This window comes from Lutra lutra, chromosome 4 (assembly GCF_902655055.1).
Source record: "Lutra lutra chromosome 4, mLutLut1.2, whole genome shotgun sequence".
NCBI lineage: Eukaryota > Metazoa > Chordata > Mammalia > Carnivora > Mustelidae > Lutra > Lutra lutra.
In genome coordinates, this window is record NC_062281.1 from 26,464,115 (window position 1) to 26,480,524 (window position 16,410).

The 16,410-nt window shown below is 34.1% G+C and overlaps 1 protein-coding gene across 5 annotated transcripts in view; it reads left to right on the forward strand.

Annotated features, from left to right (window-relative positions):
* The window catches only part of CSMD3 (CUB and Sushi multiple domains 3), a 1,255,873-nt gene that overhangs the window by 614,392 nt on the left and 625,071 nt on the right, over window positions 1-16,410 (forward strand). For all 5 annotated transcript variants that reach the window (XM_047727675.1, XM_047727671.1, XM_047727673.1 and 2 more), the window contains one exon: window positions 12,848-12,969. In XM_047727675.1, the coding sequence (XP_047583631.1) occupies window positions 12,848-12,969 (122 nt within the window). The remainder of the gene's footprint in view (window positions 1-12,847; window positions 12,970-16,410) is intronic.

Here is a 16,410-nt window from a genome sequence, read left to right on the forward strand (position 1 = left end):
TGACAGTAAACAGTAGAGCCAGGATTTGAACCTATGCTGTCATCTCCACGGTCTGTGCTATAGTTCTCAAAAGTAATATGTAACTCATGGGTGTTGTGTTTTGTTTTGTTCTCAATGATTAAATGTTACAAAATAGGTAAAGCTCCCCATACAGTGCCTGGCGTGTTGTGAACCTTCTCTGTAAGGTTATTGTTAATTGGTGTTTGCTGTCATCCCCACCACAGATTTATACTGACATTGAAGAGTTAGCCTGTCCCAGGATAGGAATTGCTGAAAAGTTAGAGTTTCTTTAACACAACGTAACAGGGGTATATCTTGAGCTAACACCTGATCCAGCCTTAAACCTTAAAAGTCTGCTTCTTTTCTTTTTGGAAGAGAGGGTGGGAAAAGAGCTAGGAAAAAACAAACAAACAAACAACAGTGTGGTTACAGCCAGTGCTCTTGGTTACTCCCCGAATTAAGGCAAGAGACATTTTATGTATTTTGCCTGGGCATTAAAAGGCTAAAGTTTACACATTTGCAAATGTATTGTCAAACTCAAATCTTTTTACTAAGCAATTTGGTCCCAGAGCTAAATTGCTATCATATGTATGTCAAAGATTTGTTTGCAGTTAATCCTTCTTTGTTTTGGTTGATATTTTTTCCTCATTTTTTCCAACTTTATTAAGGAATAATTGACAAACATTAAGTATATATACTTAAAGTGCATAATGTGATGTTTTGATATGCATATACATTGTGAAATGAATGCCAAGATCAAGATAATTAACAAACCCATCATTTTGCATAGTTAACTTGTGTGTGTGTGTGTGGTGAGAATGCTTAAGATCTACTTTTAGCAACGTTGAAGTGTACAAGACTGAATTATTTTAATGAGCCACCATACTGTACATTAGATCATCAGAACTTATATAACTGAAAGTTTGTACTTTCAATATTTATTCTGAATCAATATCAGAAGGAAAAAGGAAACAGAACCCAGATATTTGGAATATATGGAAGGTGCATCCTTTTTTTTTTTTTTAAGGCATATACAGTTTAGGATTGGTAAGTGTTTTTTAAAAAATTGGAGTTTTGGGGGCACCTGGATGGCTCAGTGGGTTAAGCCTCTGCCTTCAGCTTGGGTCATGGTCTCAGCAACCTGGGATCGAGCCCCGCATTGGGCTCTCTGCTCAGCAGTGAGCCTGCTTCCCCCTCTCTCTGCCTGCCTCTCTACTTGTGATCTCTCTCTGTCAAATAAATAAATAAAATCTTTTAAAAAAAATTGGATTTTTTAAGGAAGCCTGGGTGTCTCAGTGGGTGATGCTTCTGCCTTCAGCTCGGGTCATGGTCCTGGGGTCCTTGGTGTCTTGGGATGGAGCCCTCATCAGGCTCTCTGCTCAATAGGGATCCTGCTTCCCCCTCTCTCTCTGGCTGCTGCTCTGCCTACTTGTGATCTCTCTCTCTGCCAAATAAATAAATAAAATCTTTTTAAAAATTGGATTTTTTAAAAAATCTCTTAAGAGCACCTATTTCAATACCATAACTATTCATCTATAAATGTCCTCTCTAGCTGGGAGAATTCATCACTGACTTTTTTTTTACCAGGCCAGACATAATGTGACTCTTTCTAACTAGAGTGTTGACTAGATAATGAAATCTATATTATCACTGTGCTTACAAGTAAGAAATTTGTTCCTTCATAATATGGTTACATTGAGAAGGAACATTAAGAATGTCAGTACATTTCTTGACTATGATCTGTACAACTAAATAGGGATGGGGACCACGAAATCTATTGAAAAGAAAGCAACACAATTTTTAAAAATGAACAACAAAAACATCCTTGTTTTAAATTGTAGTTATGTAGCAATTTTTTATGCAGTTTTTAAGAGTTTAGAGTCTGGACGCAGAGAGGCTTTGAATCTCATACCCACAAGACAACATGAAATCAGAAGTCTTAGCAAGCAGGAAACATACATTTCAAGTCCTTGGCAACTTTGCCAGTGGCAAGACTTAGAGCTTTACCTTAAATATTTCATTATATCTCATTTTAGGATTGACATTAGTCCTCAGAGTCAATGTTAAAAACAATGCTAAAAACATACATATACAGCTAGTTCCAGATATATTGTACCCCAGTTTTTTTCTCGAGTGTAGGCTTTTCATCATCCCCACTAACCCTCATCCTGCTCCTTGAAGTACCACACCCCCTAGTTTGGTGTCACAATCAAGACTCCATTTTCTAAGGGTGTCATTAATTCATTAAACACTAACTGACTACATGCAGGACCAGTCAGGGACTAATTAGTAATAATATGCGGTAATTGTCCTCAAGGGGCTTATAGTATACTGAGGCAAAAGAATGACAGCAGAAAAGAGTGAAATAATATTTGTAATAAATTAGCTAATAAAGATAAAACCTATGGGAACAAAGGGAAGCAGCACCCTACTTGGAGTAGACTAGGATTGGGGTTACTGGGGAAAATGCCCCAGAATGCCCACTTAAATTCTAAAGTATTACTGGGGATTAGATAAACGATAGATAAATGATACGGACTTGGAAAGAAGGGTATATAATATAGTTTCTATATTATATAGAAATATTTTTATACTTATATAGTATATGGTATATATATAGTAATATTTTTATTACTTCTTGAGTGTCAAAACACTCTATTAACCAATTTTTAATGTAACTTCCCACTGAAATGAAAGCTGAAGTTTATGCCTAATTTCTATAATATCTTTCATCAAAACTTCTTGGTACAGAATAAAGAGAAGAAAAAGTGTGAGCAAAAATCAATGATATTAGGTAGAATGAAAGATACTGCCGTATGTCAGTGACTCCCAAAGGGAGGGAGGCAGTGGGCATTTGGCAATGTTTGGGCACAACTTTTGATTGTCATAACTTTGGCGGGGGGTTGCTTATGGCATTGAGTGGACAGAGACAGAGACGCTGCTAAATATTCTGCAGTGCTCAGGACAGCCCCTGACAACAAAACAAAGAATATCTAGGCCAAAGTGTCGCAAGTGCAAAGATTGCAAAGCCCCGCCCTAAGCTGATAATTGGGAATTATGCATAAACACAAAATAGTGTTAATATCCAATGTGTTTAGTTTCCTAACACAAAAAACAAAAACAAAAATAAGAGGGCCACTACTTTTTATCACTCACGTAGATTGATACAAATAAATTAGTGACTGTTTTTGCAAAGCTGAGAGTGATGCTTTCACATCTTGCAACCATTGTGTATAGCTCAGAGAATAAGGTTTCTATAATTATTTAAAAAGACCTGGTAAGGAAATCCCATGGCATCTTGAACAGTGCATCGTACTGACTTAAGGAACACTGAATCATTTTCTCATGTCCAGGTTAAACTACCTTGTAGCAATTTTGTTTCTTTCTAACTATACCCTTGGAAAGGAATCTTTAAGAATTTTGGCTAGAAAGATGCTTGTACTGTGATGAGGACAGGTTCAACCAAGGGCTCCTGTGGCATGATAAGTTATTACTTATCAACCTCACTCTGTTCAAGTTCTGGCCTCTAGTTTTGCCAGCTCTGAAAATCATCCTTGTGTTTCCTCTAGCCTTGGTAATACATTGGAGTAATGACTTTTTATACAAAGCACACAAACACGCACACACACACCACACACACTTGTGGGTGATTGGTAAAATATTAATTTAAAATGACATTAAAGGAGTAGACTAAAGAGACATATGTGATGTGTTATCTTGGATTAGGTCCTAGAATGGAAAAGCGGATGTTAGTCTAAAAACAAAATAAACCAAAGCAAATGAAAAACCTGATGAAATTCAAATAGTCTGAAGTTTAGTTAAGAGGAATGTACCAATGATACATTCTGTTTTGACAGTTACACCATGGTTACGTAACATGTTTACATTAGCGGAAACTGGTGGAGGGTACATGGGAACTCTGTGCATGATCTTTATGTTTTTTCTGTGAATCTAAAATTATTCCAAAATAAAGATTTTATTTCCTTAAAAAATTAAATTGAAGAGGAGAATAAAATGAATGACTTGTTAAAGGTTTTTCATTTTGAAAGCAAATTAAAAAAAAACTACAAATTAAAAAAAAACATACATACTAAAATAATTTGTTGCAATTGTGTAACTGAAATACAATTATGTATAACTATTTACGGTTGTGTTTTTAAACTCTCTTGTTTCATTAAAATCCTAATCCTCTTGTTTTAATTTTACATCAAAGCGAATATGTGGACCATACATTGCAAATCAGAGGTTTGTTGTCCAGAAATAGCTTATACTTTTTCCTATAATAAATTGCTGTATCTTAAAATTTTTCTAACATTTGAAATATTAAATATTTTGCATAAACATCTAGATTCTCAGCTTTTGAAAAATTAGAACTGGAAAACTTGGCCTGCATTCAGAAATATCCGAACATTTTGAGTAAAGGTTTCTTCCTTTATCCTGGGCATATGCTTGCCAGATGGCCTCATACCCCCATTTTTTTATTTCCCACTCCCAGCCCAATTACCAGGTGGGTCAACTGTGCTTTTGAGCAAGTGACATCTAATTATGCAATTTATTTTCCAGTCCTCAATATTAAATAAATATGGGGTTTTCATGTCTTATTAATCTAAATTTTGAGATATTTAATTTAGCTAATTTACCTGTTACCATATCAGGATATAGAAATTGTGTTCTGGAGTTCCACTTATGAAACATTTTTAACCTGTTTATGAGACTAAAAATGTTTGTTTCACCCAGCTGTTATCTGTGGCAGGTAAATGATAGATACAGTTTCCTTTTCCATCCAATGTTTAGATAATTTGGAACCACTTTTTTTGTTCTGTTTTTCTCTGAATGATAGTTTTGTACCAAGACCTTTCTACTTCCCAAATAGTAGAAATTTTTTTTCAGAACATTGTCTTAGATTTACATAATCATGCTATCCTTGAGTGGTATAAACTCAAAAGTGATCTTGGTGGTTGACAATCTTAGAACCTTATATTTTGTTCCTTGAAATCATGAATGATAATTTTAAAATATCTTTTTGTATAGAGAAATAGACTCTATGTTTTTCATATCCTAGAATTCACTGACCCAGTTCTCAGATGTGGTCTCCCAGTCTTTTTTCCTTTTCTATAGTTCCCTTTGTAAACATCTTGGATGCCACATCAGAGGCATATGCCGCTCATTGTTAGTCAGGAAAGAACCTCTAATGAAACCCCATTATTTAGAGAAATGGTTGTCTGTCATGTGGCCTTCATATCATCAAGGACGTGTTAAGCCTGTTGGTATAAATTAAAAAAAAAAATGGAGAGAAGATAATACATCTACCTAAAACCAAACTGTTTTTAGATACTTAAAAAATTGCTTAGCAGCAACACCATGATGTAAAATCTAATCACAATGGTTTCAAATAATTCATGCAAGCATATTTAAAGAATTCAAAGAAAAATATTAATAATTAATTTGGTTGTTGGATACACTTAAACAATATACATTTTTTTCTTTTTTTTAAAAATTCGATATAATCATTTTCTGACATTGTTGTCCCTCTTTCCCATGCCCTAAGTTATATTCTATTGATGGCCTCATCATAAAGGACTAGTGCTTTATGAGTTCACTCCTCAGATTAAAGCAAATCACACACACACATACACACACACGTATATATACATATACATACATGTACCTGCAAATACATATACATACATATACACATGCATACATATACATATATGTGCATACACATGTTCATACACACACACACACACACACACACAGAAGCATACCTTGGAGATATTGTGGGTTTGGTTCCAGACCACCAAAAATAAAGCAAATATCACAATGAAGTGAGTCAAATGAGTGTTTTGGTTTCTCAGTGCATATAAAAGTTATGTTTCTACTATACTGTAGTCTATTTAAGTATATGATAACATTATGTATAGAAAAAAAACAAAAAAATTTATTGCTAAAACAATGTTGTCCATCATGTGAGCTTTCAGGGAGTTGTAGTCATTTTGCTGGTGGAGGGTCTTGCTTTGATGTTGATGGCTGCTGGCTGATACAGGTGGTGGTTGATGAAGGTTGAGGTGGCTGTGGCAATTTCTTAAAAAAAAACAACAAAAAAAACAACATCAGTGAATTTTGCCACATCAATTCACTCCTTTTTTGCTACACTTCTCTGTCACATGAGATGCTGTTTGATAGAATTTTACCCACAATGGAACTTTCTAAGTTGAAGTCAGTCCTCTCATACCCTGCCCTGTGACCAAAGATATTTATGTAATATTCTAAATCCTTTGTTGTCATTTCAACAATCTTTATAGAGTCTTCACCAGGAGTAGATTCCATCTCAAAAAAATCACTTTCTTGGCTCATCTTAAGAACCAGCTTCTCATTCGTTAAAGTTTTGTCATGAGATTGCAGCAATTCAAAAGCAATTCAAATATAATAATAATGAAACAGTTTGAAATATGAGAATTACCAAAATGTGACGCAGAGACATGAAATGAGCAAATGCTATTGGAAAAAATGACACTGACAGACTTGCTAGATGCAGGGTTGCCCTGAAGCCTCATTTGTAACAAATGTAATATCTGCAAAGCACAACGAAAGGACGATGGCTGTCCTTTTAGGAATGTCTGGACTTTCCTCGTAGCCTTTTTCATGATTATATAATCTTGTAAAGTGCTGTTTCACGTCTGTCTTTCTCCCCAGAATGTGAGGCGTATGAAGGCAGGGCTGGTCCACAACTGTGTGTTCACTAATTCTCATACTGTTGAGTGCATCTGTTTTTTTTTTTTTTTAAATAGTGAATGACTGAGTAAATAAATGACTAAATATGCTATGCCCTTGCATTCAAAACTAAATAGAATTATATTTAAAAAAATAAGTGTATAGGGTAAAAAAAGGACATGACTTGACTTTTTCATTCTTATCCCCAGTCCTCTAGTTTTTAGTTTTTTAAATCCATGCCTCATATGACATCTGGACTGATTAACTTAATTACAGACACAGTTAAGTCAAGTGCCCTTCAATACACCCAAAGTATCCCCCTTAGTTTTGAAAACAACAACAACAACACCTAAAATCCAACAACTTCCTTGGCCTATCCTGTATGGCTTTCCTTGAAGAGCTGTTTATTTACCTCTCTAGTTCTACCTAAAGAATCTCCTCAGCTCCAAACAACCTTAGATGTTCTGGGAATTAATTTTCTTATATACAATATGCTAGCTAGTGCATCTGCTTAGAAGCCCATCCTGGTTTCTACTTGGAGTCCATGTGTCCTAACTTTTCAACATTCAACTTTGACATCATCTCAAGGATGACTTCTCTAATTTCCTAAGCTGCAAAAATGTGCAGTTTCTGTGTTCCCATTAACACCTGCTTACCTTTATACTCGTAACTCATTTTTAAAATGAACTATTTGTGTTTTTAAGACTTAAAGTCTCTTAAATAAATGATACCATCTTATTCATTTTTTGCATTGAACTTTCTAAATTAATGTTTGGTGTTGAATAAATATCTCCTTGAAAAATTACAAAAACCTGGGCGCCTGGGTGGCTCAGTTGGTTAAGCGACTGCCTTCGGCTCAGGTCATGATCCTGGAGTCCCGGGATCGAGTCCCGCATCAGGCTCCCAGCTCCATGGGGAGTCTGCTTCTCCCTCTGACCTTCTCCTCGCTCATGCTCTCTCTCACTGTCTCTCTCTCAAATAAATAAATAAAATGTTTAAAAAAAAAAAGAAAAATTACAAAAACCTATCATCATTTATCATTCGACCTTTCAACTAGGAGGAAAAATTATCTAAAATTTCAAGTGATTTCCAAATTATCCTGAGATGTTTCTTTGAGAATTACCTCTTTTTCTCACATTTTAATTAGAACATTTAAATGATAAACTTTGGTCTTTTTTATTATCTTTAAGTGTATTTTACTTTAATTTTTCTTGAATAAAAAACTTTACTGAGCATTTATTGTGTTTTATACACTAAGTCAATTTTTTTTTGTCCCTAGGAGATACAAGATATAATATAAAGGAATGCAGTATTTAAATAATTAAAATAGAGTAAGAATGCTCTAATACAAGTAAGGCTTTGGAAAAATGAATTTTAGCTAGCAGGTTAAGAGCTAAAAAAGAATATTCCAGATGAAGGGAACCACATATGAAAAGCTATGTAAGTAGCTTAGAGCGTGATGCATTTTGAAATTACAAATTGACTCCTAATGTTTCCTGCCTTGTTTGATGTACATCAGATAGTCTTCTCCCTGATTTTAAATTCTGGGAAGTACAAAGCCTTCTAAAAGATGTCAGTGATTTTTTTTGGGGCCAGTAGGTAGAAATTTAATGTCTAATAGTTAATTCTGGCTTTAAATTCCTGCTTTCTGATTTTCTGGATTATGTCAGTTTTACATAAATTTGAGTGGACACTGACCTAGTTTCCTCTAAAGAAACAAAAAACCAGTTTTTAAATGTACAAGTGACAACCTACTCAGTGGATCTTCTAGATAATTTGGGAAAGGCTGCAGTCAGTCTATCAAAGGTAGAGCAATAGTTTGAAGCCAAATAATACATATTCTTACCTATTAAACCCTTTGTCAAAGTAGTTGCTTAAACCTCCCCCCCATCTTCTTTACTATCTACCCTCTTTTTCTTTCTTTCTTTTCTTCATTCCACCAACTCTTTCCTCATGAATGATCTTAAAAACACTATGGTTTCTAGATGTATTATGCATAATAATTAATCTCATTCTAGCCTACCGCCTAACTGATCTGTTTCTTACTGGCAACCTTAGATTAAGTTGGATTTTCTTTTATTTTTCTCAAAAAGCAAACTGAAATCATAAATTCATACTGTCATTTCTATTACTGATTCAATGCCATATGTCCTCTCATCCTAATACAAATAGGGTGACTCAGTGAGACAAAGAGCAGGAAGAAGCAGGATTGTATAAAAACTTAACCTTCATGACTAGGTTAAATTATGAACAAGAACTAGAAAAAGAAAAATAAAGAATCTCCTTACTTTATTTTTGACTTAAAAAATAAGTCCATTATATTTCTCACTTTTAAAAGGAATTGCATTTGCTGGGTTTTAATCAGATTTATCTGATCCTGTACAGTCTGCCTTTTGCTGATTTTCATTCTGTCCCTTTCATGGTATCTCCTCTGTTTTCCAGTTTTCTGCTTTGGGTTCATTTCATTATTATTCCACATTGATATGCTTCCTTTCAGTGAAGACATGGATTAGACTTGCCATTCTTATGTAGATAATGCTCAGATATATTGGAAGATTAGTCCTAATTGTTACTCCACTTCTGACACTTTATCAGCTTCTCATGAAGACATAGGGACTGGGATGTCCAATGAAATATTATTAAATGGAACTACTTATTGATAGTTCCACACACGGATTTAAATAGGTTTTATCTTTCACCTTCAGATGTGGGGAGGGAGGTGGGAGGGTTAAGGGGGCAAGAGGGAGGTGTTTCATAACCAAGAGTCCACAATCTGAGAATTAAAATTGATTCAGAGAGTAGTTTCTATAGCTGTTTATCTGAAGCTTAACAATAGGTTTTTGATGTCTGGGTAAATCATCATGTTTTTCTAGGTAGATATATATGTATTAAACAAAGTAAAATTAAAAACAAAATAAATTCTGGTGTATTAAAAGGGTTATAACCATATTTCAGGTCACTACTTAAATTCCACATGTTTGTTAGATTGTTACAAATTAAACTTCCATGTAGGAATTCCCTTCATAATAAAATCATCTCTGTACTTGATTTTCTAAACTATTTGGAGTTTCCTTCCCAGAAAGAAAGTGCAAGAGAAAGATAAAATGTAGCTGAACAGAATTCTTCAAAACATATGTCAGATATTGTGCAGAAAGACTAAAATTCTGACACTCAACCCAGAAATCTGTACTTATTTAGTGGAGTTCTATTTTCTATGTGAAAACTCCACAATTCCTACTTATGCCCATTAAAAGAACAAATGATATTCTGGTGGTGTTCTTCTCACTTGTCTTATTTTCCTTTGTCCACTGTGATAATAGATTTCTACCATGTTTCATCCATTTTGTTACAGCAAATCTTTTATTATGTCAGTTGAAAATTAATTCCCAAGCTCATTTCATTTTCTGGGCATTTTTCCCTCCCTAGATTACTAATTCCTTCATTGAAAATATTTTATTTTAATGTAAAAAGTATTTTTCACAACTTTGCAAGTATTTATTTGAAGTTAATATAGCTCAAACTAGAACTCCTATAACTTCTATCTTAGAAACTAATTTTCTGAGCCACTTTATTTTCTCAATTTTTCATCTGTGCATTGTTTTATATTTTACATTTGCCAGCATGGGATGATTTTTTTTTTTCTCTCAAATGTCCCTAAAAATATTTCAGTTCAACCATCTCTAATAATAGTCACATGTTAATTAAAAAAAAAAAAAAAGATAATGTCTTATGAAGTGCTACTGCGGAAATGGGCAGCTTGTTATTTTGTAGCTTGCTCTGATCAGAATGAATTTGTTCTTTATACAGTTTCTACAAGAGCCATGGGAGAAAGTCTCCTAAATCACCGAAAGAGGAAAACAAAACTTAGAAAGAAAACAAGTATTTTTCTATGTTACTTCCTAAGAATAGCTTTTCCTCATCTGTTATTTACTTCCATAGGATTTCTTGATCTATTACCCCCATAGTATTTTATAAATCCAACTTACTTATGGGTGATTTTTACTTGTCATTTTATGAGTGCTTTTTTCCTTTATTTTCAAAAAGATAATTTCTTAGTCTAACACACATTTACAAAGATTCTTCATCACTAATTTGCTACTCCATGTAAGAGCTATGAAAAATAACTTGGATATCTGTTCCATTAGTAAACATCCCTGCATTATGAAAGCCACTGCACCAAGAGTTAACAGAGGTGAAAAACAAGGTCTTGTCCACAGAAGATTATAAGTGTGTATACATCTTGTAAAACAAAGCATGCCATAGAATTGTCAAGTAGTGTGTCACTCAAAGAAGCAGTATGTCCTATCAGGAAGCTGATTCAATTAACTTCAAAGCAATCATTGAGTTGCTGCAAATTTGTTATTGCTGTAAATTTGTTATTGCTGTAAATTTGTTGTTGCTGTGAAGTTCTTAAAATGTTATAATTGTACTTTCTATCAGATCACTAGCACTTGACCACCTTTATACATCTGCTGTTCAAATAAATGTTCTGTGAAGACTACAATCCATTACAGAACCCTGAGTGGAGGAATTAGGAATACTTCTAACAAAAAGAAGTGACACATCAGCTTGGCTTTGTTTAAATGAATAGAATTTCTGCAGGGGGATATAAGAAGTAATAATATTTTAGACTTGGAAAACATCATAGAAATAAGTGGAAAATGATAAAGGGTGTAATACATTCAAAGAAGAACAAGAATTTTTTTTTTTTTCTGGCACAAATTGAATGTCTACTGTATAAAATGTACTGGAAAAGAAATCTAGGTCCTCACAGTTTGGAATTTATTCTATAGGAATCAGAGATCAAGTTTTTTAAATGAAGTAAAATAAGTCTGTCTTTTAGAAAGATAAATATAATAACACTAAGATGGATGGGACACAGAGAAAAATCAGTATAAGGAAGGAGTTAAGCAGCTATTTCTAGTTCAAGAAAAGATGGTGATGAAGTACTGGGTACTGAGAAGAGAAGAAAAGAAGGAAAATGGAATGTTTCAGATGAGAAATACACAGGTCTTGAGGAGTGTTTATGTCTGTATGGGAGGGAAGTGGATGGATGAATTAAGAGAAGTTTATTTAAAAGCTCCATTAAAACATTTTATAGAATGTCTAGCAAGTAGAGAAACATTTACTCTAGAAATAGGAAATAGAAAAAATGGTAATATAAATTTGAAAGCTATCAGCACAGAAATGATTGTTGTAGTCAAAGTAGTGAATTAGATTAACTATTCAGAGAGAACACTGAACAAAGAAAAATAGTCCATGTAATCAATTTATAATTCTGCTATCTAGGGGTCAAATGCAAAGGGAAAAAAATAGAACAAGAACACAGGGTATGGAGCATAATGATTTAAAACAATTAGGTAAAAATCAAGGGAGTTCAGGACTGTGTAAGGGAAGGCAAGATAATTTCAAATAAAGCCTATCAATACTTTCCATTACTGCTAAGAGATCAAGTATGTGGAAAAAATGAAGAGATACTAGATTTAGCAATTAGGAGTTCATTTCTGGCACTGTGAAAGCAATTCAATACCCAAATGAGAGAAGTCAGCTGTAATACATTCAAAAGTGAATGGGAGGGGTGCCTGGGTGGCTCAGTCATTAAGCTATCTGCCTTTGGTTCAGGTCATGATCCTAGGGTTCTGAGATTTGAGTCCCACATCAGGCTCTTTGCTCAGCAGAGAGCCTGCTTCTCCCTCTGCCTGCTGCTCCCTCTGCTGTGTGTGCTCTCTCTCTCTCTGATAGATAGATAGATAGATAGATAGATAGATAGATAGATAAATAATTTAAAAAATAAAATACTATCTGGATTGCTTAACCCATGGCTTTGTTTCTTACTCTTTGTGGATTTTTGTTAACACAGTATTACGTAACTAGACCTCTCTCTAATATAAGTTATAATGCCTCACACTGTTATTCATAATTAATTTTCAATTAATGTTGAAAATATTGAGTTTGTGAACTTTAGGGTATAAAAAATGCTCTTAACTTTGATAAGGGGCATAATGCCCTAATATACATTTCACTGTGGTTATAATTATACAATTTTTAATTTAAAGTCTGTTTGCAAAATACTTTATTGCTAAAATTTTGCATGCAGTATAGACTCACTTTTAAAATGCAATTTCTCTTTTAGTGAAGACGTGTGGCTCTAATCTTCAAGGACCAAGTGGCACCTTTACGTCTCCCAACTTCCCATTCCAGTATGACAGTAACGCGCAATGCGTCTGGGTCATCACAGCAGTGAATACAAATAAGGTAAGGGAAAACCAGCTGTGGTAGAAAAGCATAATCATAAAGACCAAGGCAAAGAGATCATGAGGAAAATGCAGTAAAGACAGTTCATAACTGAAGTTTGATTTCTGCAGTATTTTCTACTTATTCTCTAAACATAAACCTATATGAGAATTTTGGAAAAAATAAATTTTAAACAGTACAGTTCTACTCCCAATTACTAACATAAATAACAACACATTCAAGTCATAAATTAATGTTTTCTGAGATATATTTTTGAAGTTGTAAGTACATATTTCTTTTTCTGGTTTTTATTGTTTTTAAAGAAGCCATGAAGCATGCCTTTTCACTTCATATTTTTTCTTCTCGACCTATCATTCAGATGCATCATGTTTTGGTATATAGCTTAACTTTTGTTTCACTGTTTCTCTATTACCATAGGTCATATAGCTATTCCTTATTATAAGAAGTTGGTTTTAATGTGGTCTGTCCTAATTGAGGATCCACATTGTGGATATTTTAAAAGGTTAGATTGTCTTTCTGTTTCACTAGAAATGAGAAATACATCTAAACATGCATATCCCACAATACTTTGAATAAAATTATTATGCTGAACAAGTGTAGGAACAGATGAAAACTTAGCAAGTTTTCTTGTCTTCTCTCTCTCCTTCTTCTCCTTTTAAGAAGGACCTAACCAGGCAGAATCAAAATTCCTCTCAGATTGTATATCTTTCCTAGGTTAAATTAAGGGAAGTTTCATAGTAGAGCACATAAAACTGGTTTAGATTGTAGTTCAAATACTGATTTAGAATTTACTGTCACCTTTGATCAAGTTATTTAACCTCTCTGTAATTCTGTTTCTCTATCTATAAAAATGTGGATACTAAGAATATGCATTTCATAGTGAGCTGTGAGAAATAAATGAGGTAATAAGTACAGAGGGCTTAATATAGTAAGGACTTAAAACACATTAACTCATCGTTATTAGATAAAATATGTTCTACCTGTTTTAAAAATCAATTCAGGGGTCAGTGACACTTACCTCATAGAAAAGTCCTGATTTATGAATCAGAAGAATTAGATCAGAAGCTTATGCTGTCCCAAACCATCTGAGTAAACTTGGGAAAAATCACTGTATCTAAACTTTCAACTACATAAAGGAAATAATTTTACTCGCCCAACTTGTGTCATTAGTTCAATTCACCAAACATTTATTTGTCATGTATCCTCTCTGTGCAAATCATGGGTTGTTGAGAAAATTTTTAAAAAAATCATGAAGTACTTGAAAAACCAAGTTACATTTATTGAACACTTAGCAATATGCCAGATACTATTGATAGCACTTTTTATTAATTATTTAATCCTCATAAGACTCCTGCTGTGAAATAGGTACTTTTACTGTCTACACTTAACACAGAGGCTGAATAACTTGTTTAAGACCACATAGCCAGCAAAGGTCAGAGCTGTGTTATTCACAATGATACATCTCACAGGAAGGTATAAGTATCTTATACCAAGATAAACAGGAAGTAAATTCATTATAGTATGGAACAAACACATTGTATCAGTCTTACATTGAGATAGAAATCTTTTTGTGTCATGATAATTACCTATAATTGTCATCAAAGTGTGGTAATTATCTTCTGTTCTATAAAACGTCGGCTTTGCTAAGTTTAATTCATTCTCACTTATTGAGACACCTGAGGTTTCACAGAGGTCGTCACATTTCTCCTTGTTTATCTTACCCAATCTGCCAAACTTTTATCTCTTCTTTTTCTCCTAAAAAAAAAAAATCCAATTTTCTAAGGAAGACATAATTACTTTCACTTCTTTGCTATTTTTATCAAGTAGCTGACTGAGGACATTAATTTTTGATCTGTTGGTTTACCTCTATTTTTAAGATATCCTTATAGAAATTGGCTTTCAAGCATTTTTACCTGTGACCCATTGTTAGAATTATACTTTTACACTGTGGTCCAATTGACTCACATACACACACAGTACCACAAAATAACATTTTCCCTTAATATGTGAATACACTTCTCTGCTTTTTATTCTAATCTTTTGTGATCTATTTGTTTTTAAAATCTTGGTCATGCCTCAATAAATGGATTTCATGATGCATGTTATAATGGGTTTTAGCATAGTTTGAAAAATTGTGTTTTGCTTCTACGGATTCCTAGATCAGAACTCTTTTGAGGGGGCACCTGGGTGGCTCAGTTGGTTGTATCTGCCTTCTGCTCAGGTCATGATCTTGGGGTTCTGGGATCAGCCCTGTGTAGGGCTCCCTGCTCAATGGGGAGCCTGCTTCTCCCTCTCCCCCTGCCACTCCCCCTGTTTGGGATCCCCTTCTCTCTCTCAAGTAAATAAATAAAATCTTAAAAAAAAAAACAAACTCATTTTGGAAGTCAGTTTCTGGCATGAACCATTGGCACACAGCTTTCCTAGTTGGTGTAAACTTCAATGAACCAAGATGCTTAACTTCAATACCTATAATTTTCTTCATATACCATTGTTCAAGGTTTTCTTTATGTTTGATGATTTTTTAAAGATTTTATTTATTTATTTAACAGACAGAGATCACAAGTAGGCAGAGAGGCAGGCAGAGAGAGAGAGGAAGAGAAGGTTTCCCGCTGAGCAGAGAGCCTGACGTAGGGCTTGATCCCAGGACCCTGGGATGATGACCTGAGCCGAAGGCAGAGGCTTTAACCTACTGAGCCACCCAGGTGCCCCTGTTTGATGATTCGTATTTTTAAAATATTTTATTTATTTATTTTTTAGAGTGAGCAAGAGAGAGAGAGAGAATGAGCACAAGTGGCAGAGGGAGAGGGTAGAGGCAAGTTTTTTGCTCAGCAGGGAGCCTGATAATGTACTCCATCCCAGGACCCTAGGATCATGACCAGAGCCAAAGGCAGACACTTAACTGACTGAGCCACATAGGTGCCCTATGTTTGATAATTTTAAAAGCAATCATGGTGTTCTAAATATCCAAAACACGTATATGACTCGTGGCAAAAAATTTGAGATTTGAAGCTGGATGAAACTGAATGGAACTGTTTTCAAATCTGGTTTATCCCTTTCACTAGTAATACAGCTGTAGACAGGGTTTTTGAATCCTCTGAAATAGTTTTTCTTTTTCATCTATTAGAGGTAATTATATCATACCATAAAGTTGTTTTACTGACTAGATAAGAAAATATGAATTATCTCAAAGTAGAATAATTTTAAAAGACATCTGTCATTGGCAAATAATTCCATCTCATTAAGAAAGACTGATGATTCGCAGACTTGTGTCCCTGAAGAAAATAATACACTGTATGTTAAAAAAAAAAAAGAAATATGCTTGTCTTTAGTTATTTGTTAGATTTAAGTTGTGTATTGATGCAGAATAAAATGTCCCTCTGTACTATTGTCTTCCATCTTTGATTATTCAATTAATTAATTTATAGGTGACATAACATTAAA